Source organism: Rousettus aegyptiacus, unplaced genomic scaffold (assembly GCF_014176215.1).
Source record: "Rousettus aegyptiacus isolate mRouAeg1 unplaced genomic scaffold, mRouAeg1.p scaffold_m13_p_18, whole genome shotgun sequence".
Classification (NCBI taxonomy): Eukaryota; Metazoa; Chordata; class Mammalia; order Chiroptera; family Pteropodidae; genus Rousettus; species Rousettus aegyptiacus.
The window spans coordinates 13080156-13091515 of NW_023416293.1; the positions used below are offsets into that span (position 1 = coordinate 13080156).

General features: G+C 43.4%; 1 protein-coding gene across 3 annotated transcripts; it reads right to left on the bottom strand.

The window, feature by feature from the left end:
• Positions 1-365: 365 nt before the first annotated feature.
• On the bottom strand, positions 366-10920 carry F13B (coagulation factor XIII B chain). Of its 3 annotated transcripts, XM_016165098.2 has the most exons (12): positions 10832-10920; positions 9527-9727; positions 8607-8792; positions 7699-7875; positions 7131-7307; positions 5867-6046; positions 5604-5789; positions 4314-4496; positions 3456-3656; positions 2580-2762; positions 1726-1939; positions 366-582 (listed from the first exon to the last, which is right to left on the bottom strand). In XM_016165098.2, the coding sequence occupies exons 1-12, from the start codon at positions 10893-10895 to the stop codon at positions 549-551; spliced, it is 1986 nt and encodes a 661-aa protein (XP_016020584.2). In that variant the 5' UTR covers positions 10896-10920; the 3' UTR covers positions 366-548. The 3 variants fall into 3 exon arrangements, with proteins under 3 accessions (XP_016020584.2, XP_016020585.2, XP_016020586.2); XM_016165099.2 differs by lacking the exon at positions 5867-6046; XM_016165100.2 differs by lacking the exons at positions 5604-5789; positions 5867-6046.
• Positions 10921-11360: the final 440 nt, after the last annotated feature.

Below are 11360 nucleotides of genomic sequence, written 5' to 3' on the forward strand. Positions count from 1 at the left end.
TCCCCGGTGTGAGGTGACCGCCACGGTTTGCTTGGACCATGGCATCCCTGTCCTACGTGCCCTCCCATTTCCCCACTCCGATCAGTCTCTCAGCGGTGTCTTTTTAAAAATGATCATAGCATCTCATTTCAATCAGTGACTTCCAAAGAGCCTCTTCTGCATTTAATAAAGCCAATCCTCTAATCTAACGCAGAGTTTCTTATCTCCTCCAGTGTGTTTGCTTTTTTCAAATATTGACACAAAGACTGATTTCAAAGTAATGGAAGCGAATGGTCGGCAGAAAACAAACGTCGTGATGTGTAGGTCGACAGACGGAGGACATGCAGGAAAGATAAGAGTGCGCGTGGAATGAGCCAAACTAGGAATGGAAGGGCACGTTCTGGCTTTTATTCGCAGATAAAGAAAGGGGTCGTAACCAATTTAGATTCCAATTTTCAGGCAAGTGAAGACTCAGAGGTTTTTGATTCAACATGGTTCTTTTAAAAATCATGTTTCGTAAAGGGTTTTAAAGTGTGTTGAAATAACGATTCTTCTTTCCGCCATTCATTTCATGTCCTTAAGGGTTCTTGATAAGACAGTATCCTTGGTAAGAAAGAGAAGGTTGGGCGGGGATGGGGCGGGGGAAAGGGAGGGGATTTGAAATAAGCATCACTCCCGGTCAAATATTTATTACATTCTCAGCCCTTCAGCATTTCATTTAATTACTCACTATTTTAACCAGGTACTTCTAAAAGCATGAAACCACACTGATAATTTATATCTCCAATTCCTTTTTAAAAACTCGGTCATCTACTGTACTAACACCATTATTTTTTTTTACAATTTTTTTCCAGTTTTTTAACTTTTTCTCTTGAAGAGTAGAAGTCCAAGATATGCTAAAACACTCCTGATTCTACCACAATGAAATATAAAAAATAAAAAAGTTTTATACCCATTTGTATTTCATGAATATTTTTTTGCTAGAGTGTCTAAAAGCCATCCTTATGTAGTTCACATAGCTCATGTTTACAATTACTAGACTAGTATCATATGCACTTTTATGTAAGTTTCATTTTTTAATAGTCTTAGTTTTACATGGAGTATAATTTCCATTGTATATTTTATCTTCAAAAGGGTCAAAATCAATCCTATAAAATGATTTCTGTTGTTTCACTTTATTCACTTAATATTGTTCTTTAAAAGATTATTTTCCACTCATCAAAAAGTAGAAAATATATATATTTTTTAATTGTCACTTGATGAAACACTTCAGTAAGCGATTCCACATTTTTACATAGAACTCTTTTACCATAATTTTAGTAATTGTCATTAGCATGCCTTTCTCTGGGTAGAAAGATTTACATAACTATGTTTCCAGTCTTTATTACTTATATGTGAATTTCTATTGGAAAGTGCAAGAAAATGTGATTTTTCTGTCTCAGAACACATAGGCAAATTTTTTCACATTTAAATATTGCATATATAAATTGATTTATTTACTAGAGTGCCAAAGTGTCATCAATATTAAGTAGCTCACAACCCTTTGAGTTCTGATAACTTAGAAAGCTTGTTCAATTAGTTAATACTTCCAGGAGCTTGCTTGGTTTAAAAAAAAAAAAAATTTTTCATAATGACTATATAGAAGAAATATTGTAGAACCTAGTATTTCTGAAACTTGCAATATGATGAATCTCTTGACTAACAGTATGACCAAAATTAAAGTTGTTGGCACAAACCTCTTCTTACCTTTCTCTTTGAATACATCTCGGATATTTTAACTGTCCTCGGTCACATTGCACACTAAATTCAGATCTGATAATAGATAACTCGATCATATAAGTATCTCTCTTGCAAATAAAGTGAATGTACTCGCCATGCAAAATATATGGTCTGTTGTCAAAATTCCATTTCAAGAGTAAATTACTGTTTTCCATTTCATCAAAAGATAAGGTGCAAGGCTCTGAAAAATAAAAAGAAGAAAATGATCTTGGTACTTCTTGGTACTACCAGGAAGTATTCTGTTGCGTACCGATGATGATCTTGAAATTTCCAGGCATTAAAGTGGTAAGTGAGTTAGTTAGAATTAACATTTAAGTCAAGAAATATGTTCAGAGCTTACAGAAAACAATCTGCCATTTCTCTTCTGTGGTCCTCGGGAGCTGACATCACCCCTACAAAGAGACCCGGATGATATGGCATTAACTTGCTTCATCTTTCTGGATCGAGGATGCCATTCCTATCTGTTTGCCTATTGAGCTCACGTTGTTCATTGTAGCACCAGTCACACTGAATGATAATTGTTAACATGTTCTGCCTTACCATGTGGCGTACTCACCTTATCACCCCATACCAAACCAGCACCTGTTTGTACTTAGCAAGTATATGTTAGAGCCGGACTACAGTTACATGTGATCTAGAGGAATGGATAGAGACAGTGACTAAACAGGCACACTAACAAAATAACACGGACATAGCACGTTAGCATTGTAATATATCTATAAGCATTATAAGTGTTATATTAGCATTATGTCAACTCAGAGCACAGAAAGTGAAAAAATACAGTTCTGTTTTAGTAAACAGACATGTTTAGTAGTACATACCCAGACAGACTGGAGGTGGGGTCCACATTCCCTGTAAACAGTAGGACTCTCTAGATCCTTGTAGGAAATAGTGATCAAAACACTTGTATTCTACTGAGGAGCCGTTTTCGTAGGTGCTTCCTGTTGAACTAATAATGACGCCATTGCTAATAAGTGGAGGAGATGCACATATTCCTTTCGATTCTGGAAAAATAATTTTAAAAACATACAATGAAGTGCTATAACCAGTATCCAGTGCTTTTACAATTGCCACATAAAATGAGATATCCGTGTAAAAGCATTTACGACAGGTCTCAATCTCTAAATATTGAGCATTTCTGCAATAACTTGAAACTACAAAATTTATTATTGCAATTAAAATCTCATAAGATTTAAATAGATTTTTAAAATTAGCCAAGTATTATCAATCATGGTTTTATTTTTCCCTTTCTACCTGCGAAAGTGAAAGTGTTTGAGACTTCTCTGGAAGCCACCCTTTTCTCTATAGATTCTCTTCCTTTTTTCCTTCTTACAAGTCCTCATCCAGCGTCGAAGGAGAACTCAGAATCTCTCTCACTCTACACCAAGCCCTTTCCTGAGAGAACGCTCCCCAGCAAACCCCGAGGAGAGCAACATTTTAAAGACGTATTGGTTGCTCCCATGAGGTCAATCTTCTGATGCTCGGTGATACTTGTTAAGCCTGCTGACTTCTCCCTTTATAAAACTGACTTATTGGAATTAAAAGAGTCGTCCTATTTAAGTGTATGTGTTGATCAGATCATTCCCAGTTTTACCGGTTAGAAGACGATGGCAGTGAATTGCTTAGAGTCTTTTACTTCAGACCCAAGTGACCACGTGGATCACCCGAGAAGCCGTCGGAAAGCACTATCGTCCTACCTTTTCTCAAACACAAAGGATATTTCACTTTTCCTCTATCGCACTGCACAGACAATTCGGACTGTGGGGTTGACGGGGATAAATCGAATCCTTGTTTACACACAAAATCTATTAAATCTCCATGCAAGAACCGGCCGTCCAGCCGCCACTTGAGCTCTACGTGGTTTCCGGCCATGTACTTCTCGTCGATGGTGCACGGCTCTGCGGGACACGTGCTCCGTTAGATTGCTATTTCTCTGACAGCGATGAAAGCGATATATTTTTAAAATAAAAATGATGACAGGCACAGGAAGCAACACTTTAACATTTGTGATTTATATTTAACATTTTCAATTACCGTTGACATACGGTTATCAGTTTCAGGTGTACAACCTAGTGACTCGACATTTCTATAACTTACGAAGCAATCACCCCGGTAAGTCTCGTATGCATCAGGCACCATACATAGTACAATATTATTACGGTCCCTTACTTCTGTATTAAAGTCGCATAAAAATGCAAACATGATGGTAAAAGAAATTCGGTTCGTTCTGTTTTAAGAGAAATAAGTGCTAGAGAACTAACGTACGATATGGTGACTCTCCTTAATGATACTGTTTTGTATAGTTGAATATTACGCAGAGAGTAGATATTAAATACTCTCATTGCAAATAATTAATAATAATAATAAAAAGGTGATTCTGTGAAGCGAGGGCCATGCTAAGGACTTCGTTGTGGAAACCAGTTCGCAACGCCCCAGACGTCTGACCAAGTCATCACGCCGTGCACCCTAATGTTACACGACGTTATAGGTCAGTCGTATCAATAAAGTCAACAGGGGAGGGGACTTTAAAACGTTCAGTGTGTTCTCGGCCTTACCTAGGCACACAGGTGGGGGTGACCATCGTCCTTGCTCGCACTGAGACTTCTGCGCGCCCTTCAGTAAGTAATACTCGTCGCACCTGTACTCCACCGAGGCCCCTGCGGGGTAGCTGGCCAGCAGCCCGCCGACCACGGCCCCGTTGCTCACGTCGGGCGGAGCGTTACAGTTCTCGTTATTTTCTACAAAAGAGGTGATTTTAAACTTAATGTGAACTTATAACGACTTAACGATGTAATAATACAGTTCACCACACAATAATAGTACCTCAACGTTTGTACTATATCATTGAGGACAATCGATTCCCGAATTCACCAGAAACGAGAGAAATGTTATTATGCAGGTCAAATATTTTTAAAACTTACTAAGCAAGACTGAACAGGCAAGGTTTGACTTAAAAAGAACGATGGATATTTTCACTTCCCTTGCGTGCCAAGGAATTCTGATCTGGATATTCTTAGACTAGATAAAAAAGAAATGATGCTCTTTAACCTAAAGATTAGGGTCAATTGTGAACCTGTTCTCATCATCCACTTCTACTATTTATTTATTTATTTATCTTTGCCTTCTCTTTTCTGCTCATCTCAGTTTCAAATCCACCTGTGGATGAAAATTTCCATTTTCCTCTCTCCTTTTTGAGGTTTTTTTTTTCCTGCTAATTTCTCAACCATCCTTGTTAGTTTTTCTTTTATGTGATAAATACCCTCGGTGTACATGCTTGTGGAAATCTCTCCAGGATTTGATCAAGAAATATGAAGGATGTCGGGAAGGGTCGCCCTCGGCACTGCCTAAGGCCTAAGACACAGCTCGGAGGGCGGAAGACGCAGAATGACCGGACGCGAAAGTCGCATCGGCAGGAGCGACCCAAAGCCAGGAGCAGAGCTCTCTGTCCCAGGTCTGAAGGAGGTGGGTCATGATGGCGGCCACTCAACCCGGCGCGTCCTTATTTATCTTCTCCGATGACGTACATCGTCACTCACATGCCGTCTTTTTACGCTCCCAAGTCGCGGCGTCCAACGGGGCAGACGAGTGCCCGGCACTCGCGCCCGTTCTGGAGCCTCGTGTGAGTTTCCCCGTTCTTCATCTTGGCTTGAATTCTACAGATGGCTCCCGACACGCACGCAAAAAAACAAAAACAAAAAACGACAAACAAACCAACAAACAGAACACCCCAGCATTTCTAACTCTTCTCGGCAACGGCCGCCTGCTCCCGGGATGTGCATGAAGGAAGGAGAATGGAAGCTTCGCGCGGCCGGCCCAGCTGCCGGCGTCAAACGCGCTGCACCTACCGACACACTCGGGGGGCAGCGTCCACGCTCCGCGCCTGCAGGTGACTTCTTCGGGCCCGCGGAGGCGGTAGCCGCTCTCGCACCTGTACGCCACCTTGTCCCCGCTGCGATACGCCTCCGAGCGCAGGGCGGGCGCGCCGTTCTCCACCGCCGGCGGGGCCTCGCAGGCCGTCCTCTCCTTTTCTTCTGCAAAGGGACAGTTTAGAGCGACGGGAGCGTGCGGGGCCCCGGGCGGGCGTCGGTCGCCGCGGGGCGCTGCTAACCCGTGCACTGGGGGGGCTCCGTCCACGCCCCGCGGTCGCAGCGCACTTCGGCCGGGCCCCGCAGCTCGAAACGCAGCTCGCACTCCACGCGGACGGTGTCTCCGTGGCGGTGCGTGGCCGCGTGGGTCTGGGGCCTGGAGTTCCGCGGCAGAGGCGGCGGGGGACACCGGTTTCTTCTTCCTGATGGGAAGATGTCGGCAGATTCGGTCGCACGACGACGGAGAATAACGCCGACGATTTCGCAAGCCCGTTCGTTGCGTCACGTTCCGTAGGAAGCAGGGCAAACGGGTTCTAGGGTCGCCCCCTCGCCCCCCACTTCCTGACGTTCGCCTCTCCCGGCCATTCTCTGTCCCCCTGAGCAGGGCGTGGCAGCAGAATGCAGCGAAGCCGCCGGGACGCGGGCGGGTGTGGACCGAGAGTTCACGGTGTGATGCTGTGAGGCCGCCCAGCACCCGCCACCCTGGGAGCTTCCCGCAGGCCCGGGCGGAGGGCCGGGCAGGAGCTGGGGCCCTCGGCCTGCCAGTCAGCGACCACCGTGGGCCCGAAGCGGCCTCTTCCCCCAGCCCCGCCCGAGGCCTTGCCCGTGGCTCTGCTGGACAGAGGGGCGGAGGAGCCAGCAACGCTGGGCCAGCGCCCGGCCCTCTGTCGGCAGCGACCGTCCTGCTCTGTTAAGCGGCTGAATTTGCAATAACGCGGTTTGCCGCCAATAGGAAACTAAAGCCGGCAGCATTTTACATTCATTGTCCCCTCGAACCCTAAAAAAAAACGTTATTAACTGGGGATTTTACATCTTCCGTATCATAGATAAAGAAAGTAAAACGTAGGAAGTAGGTTATCAGCCTGGCCTGGACCCCGTGCCCCCACATCAAGCCCTCCTGCCGTGAACTGTTCTCCCTACGATCCTGTGTCCCTGTCCTGCATTAATACAGTGTGACAAATCACCACAATTTAGTGGCTTGAAATTACGTGAGTTATTCTCTTTAGTTCTAGAAGCTAAAGGGCCAGAATCAGTCTCACGGTGTCGGGGGTGTGGGGGAGACGGGGCAGGGGGAGGCCTTCATTCTGGGCTTTAGGAGAAAATCAGCATCAGAGTAAATTATTAAAGTTTGCTGAAAATGATACTGATTTAAAAGGCAATAGTTATTTTAAAAATATCACTCAGGATAAGAATTAGATACCATCAGAGACTATTTTTTTTTTCATAGAAGTTAAAGCTGATTAAGATACGGTATTTTATTTGCATGTGCGAAATTTTAAAAATCACCTTCACACACGGGAGGTTCTGGGTACCAGCCGAAGTTGTAGCATTGAATTAAGTCGGATCCACTGAGATAGTAATTTTCGTGACAGAAAAACTGCACCACATCTCCTTCTTCATAGGTTTGCTTTGTCGGTTGGAAATAACCATTTTCGATTAATCTTAAGGAAGTGCACTTTAATTCTAAAAATGAAAGAATAAATAAAAATGCAGAAAAGCGTTATGTTTTTTCCTGCTAAAACGGAATTCACTTACCACTTGCCTGTCCTATCTGGAACAGAAGTGAGTAACTCTGCCATATCCACTTATGCATCATAAAAGCCTGTCGGTTTGTATATTTATTAAATAGCATTCGGCTTATTTTTACTTAATTATCCGAGCTCTTAGGAATGTTTCCTATTTGAAAGCTTTCAAGGATCAAAGCCTACTACCGATGTAATTAAAAGCAGAAGCAAAAAAAAAAAAAAAAGGGGGATGAAAAACAAAACGTAAGTCACATGACGACTTATGTGCACTTCTGTACGAGAGGAAATTTTCAGGGCCAAAGCAGCTTGTCTTCAAAACGAGGACCTACTGGTGCATTCGGGGGCGAGGGACCATCCGTACGTGTGACATTCCGCCTCCTCCGTCCTCTGTCCTCCAGCCGTGGAGTAGCCAGGGGCACATTCGTACCGTACTTTGTCCTTCACCTTGAATGTCCTCTGTGTCGTGGAATAATTCCCATGATATAATTCAGGAGCCAAACACGTCTCTAACAAAAAGTAAAGTGATTTATTGTATGGGCTTCATCACTAACCCTGGAATAGCAAATAGAAATCCCAAAGTGTATTTTCACTGATTCTTAAGACTCTACGGCAGAGTCAAGCCTCGGCAAAAAGGTAAAAAAAGGCAAAGTTTGCCTTCGCCTCTCTGTTTCCCATTTTTCACGCACCATGTCTTAAAATTCTTGTCTACTGTACTCGACCAAAGGCCACAATTCAGCTGAAGCCTTGGAAGAATTTTTTGATGATGTGTCACGTGCGCATTCATGTGACTTAAATGACTAACAACACAACTAACTACCAACATATGTAGATTCAAATTATGGGGTAATTTTTAAGTATATCTGACGCAGGTTTGCAATGTAAAATAACGTGCGTTATCTCGATGTCTTTTCTCGAGAAAGGAACTCGTAATTTATGCATGTTGGAAGAAGTAGGTTTATTAAGTTCTTCTCCCTTTCATTCCACTCCGATTCTCTTATCATCATCATCATCATCATCATCATCAGTACCATAAAGCAAGAACTGCTGCACGAGGTGCATTGTGGGAATTGAGAACCCTCAGACTAAGGGAAACTCTGGCATTTAAGAGAAGCAATGCGATAACTTCCTGCTTTTGCAGACACCATGGTGCATCAATTCTATTCCATAAAAATGCCCGTCCGCATGAGAAAGTAGCAGCCTCCCTCCCAAGCCCTTTCCTCTCATTCGGGGCGCCTACCGTGCTCCTTCCTGCAGGCTGGCGGAGAAGACCACCCATCAGCGAGACACTGGACCACCTCTTCATCCTGCCCACCCCGGGTTTTGTATCCCGAGGCACAGCTGTAACGCATGTTCTCTTGAAATTTGTACAATAATTTTGCGTCAGAGATGAAACCGTTTACCAGGTCAGGCTTAGTGCATTTTTCTGTTGGGGGTGAGGGGGAAAGAAAAACATTTCTTTGCTTACCTCGATGGGATTAAGCTCGTCTTTTACTGAGGAGTAAAACGAAGGCAAAAGTTTGATATTATTCTTGCAATCTTTAAGGAGAAAAGTCTTCACTCCACAGTTCCTTGATTTTATTTAATTTTGGGAAATATTCTGCACGTTCTGCATTGAATTTACTTAAAAATTGATTCGATCTGACCCTGGCATTCTTTTATGTTTATTCTTTTCAGTTCTCATATCCTTTCTGCCTCTGTCACATCTACTGTCATTAACGGCAAGTGCGAGACATCTTTTTTACATTTGCTTCCCACTATTTTAAGTCCACTGTGTTTGACGATTCTTAACATCGTTAACGAATGCACATTCCTGCGTTATGGGTCCTTAAATACCTCTCCGGGGTCTGGCTTCCCACGGGCACTCGAAGTAACTCGATTGCGTCTCTGTTCCTTGCAACGTGCTAGCAATTTCAGTAATTTTTATTCTCTTCGCAAGGAATCAGGAACGACAAATCAAGAAAATGACATTATAATGCGAAACATCATTTACAGAATTTCAGATTATGCCTACATTTCGTTTAAAAGGACAGTGGGCCAGGCAGGCCGTTCTCGTCTGCGAGAAGGATTAACCGCCCGGGATTTTGCGGGACTCTCAGATTTACCAGCGGGTCTACCTGAGCGGCGCAGGTGCCCCGCGGACGCGCGCCTCGCACTTACTGAGGCACCTCGGTTCCGGAGCCCAGCCTTCTGTCGTGCAGGTGGCCTTGCCTTCTTGTTTTCCAGTTTCGGTCGTGTAACCAGCCAAGCAGGAAAAGGACAGTTTTTGGTCTACTTTCATTGGAAAGTAAAAACTTCCAAACGTGTAGTAATACAGGGCGATCTTTCCATTTTCCACGCGAGGGAGACCACAGGGCTTCTCTGAAACGAGGGAGCATCCGAGAAACGTCTCAACCCGGGCAATAAGCTGCATGGGCTTCCCACACGTGCAGACACGTTAATTGGTACTTACTTTTACTACCTGAATTTTTAGAGAACTTCCGTGGCAATCCTTTTCGATCAGAATTAATTAATATGCTAGCATCCCCGACACGCGACAGATTAAAACGGGGCAGGCCACCTTCCTCAGAAGCTCCCCTAACTTCACAACAGAAATATCACGCGAGCCACAAGCGTGATTTTAAAACGCCTAGTAACCACATTAATAGAAGGAAGCACTGAAGTTCATTTTAATAATAGGCTTTATTCGCCCCCGACGTATTAAAAACATTTCACAGTCCTTTTTTCTTCCTAAGTGTGTTCTGCACGACTTTCTCACTTAGGGCACACCCCGATTTAAATGAGTCACATCTCAGTAGCCACATGCTGCTGTGGTCACCTTAGTGGACCACAGAGTTCTAGAAAAGAAGTTCCGAAAACAGGCAGACCCGGGAGGGGGAGGGACTAGGGCATCACGGTCCCTGTCTTCAGGCAGCTTGTACCTTTTTTGTTTGTGTGAAAAGAGATTATAAGCATATTAATAATTAGGAAACTCGCTGCCATAGTGCAATGTCTTTAGGGCATATGTAATAGATAACTAGACCAGCTAGTTTTCCCTTATTCAGACAGAAAAATAAAACCAAAGGAAACTATCCGTGCAAATATTACCTTCTTGTAGAATTAAAGGTCTCAAGTAAGATATATTTTATTTATTTTACTTTCATAATTTTAACTGCAGACCCCTTTTTGGCAGAAAATTTGTGGTAAACTATTCAACTAAAAGGCAATTAAACTGCTTAGGACGAATTCCCTTTTAGAAACATCTCACCACTGTGGGTTTTTGCTTTGCGTAGTCAGTCTCGCTGGCACTTAACAGCTTCCTCGTTTCTCGGCCCCAAGGCCTAATATCACTTCCCTAGGCACCGCCGGCCTCTCTCGGGAACCTCACACAGGGTGAAAGACTATATTAAAAGCTCGAGTTAGATGAATGCTAGAATTTCCCTTTATAGTTTTTAGAGAACAGAGAATAGTAAGAATTAATTTTACCTTCTGCATAGATTTCTCCAGAGATGATTAATATGATAATAAAAGACAAATCTTTCGACCTCATCTTCGGTGGTTGGCTTAGAGATGTCGGGAAGCTAATGAAAAACCCTGGGGACTCCTCGTTAAGTACACAGCACTTTCAAAGGAAAAGTTAATTATTGACCACATCTGTCTAAGTCCCTTGGTGACAAACCTCATAGTTCAGTTCAATTACTGCCGAGTATTTTGACTAAAACAACACAACCGTGTTAACTGACCATTTTTTCCTCACTCCAGAATCTAACAGAACAGCATAACCAGTAAAGAGGATAAGAGCCTAAGTAAGTAACTCAAACCGCATTAAAAAACGGGGTAATTTTTCAACTTAATTCCCTACTGTAAGTCCTCAGAGTAAAGTTCGGTGTGGTCATCGATTTATGGCCATGGATCAACTGAAGGGGTGACCTCAGGAACATGAGCTACTAACGGACACCTGATGTTAAAGCGTGGCGTTGTTCGGATTGCACTGCCCCAGGAGGAAGACGCCTCG

Coding starts and splice junctions, on each gene's coding strand:
- F13B (XM_016165098.2), bottom strand. CDS start 10,895: ATGAGGTCGAAAGATTTGTCTTTTATTATCATATTAATCATCTCTGGA. Junction 6,047..7,130: donor AGAACCTCCCGTGTGTGAAG/GTGATTTTTAAA, acceptor TCTTCCCATCAG/GAAGAAGAAACCGGTGTCCC. Junction 1,940..2,579: donor CCCACCTCCAGTCTGTCTGG/GTATGTACTACT, acceptor TTTATTTTTCAG/AGCCTTGCACCTTATCTTTT.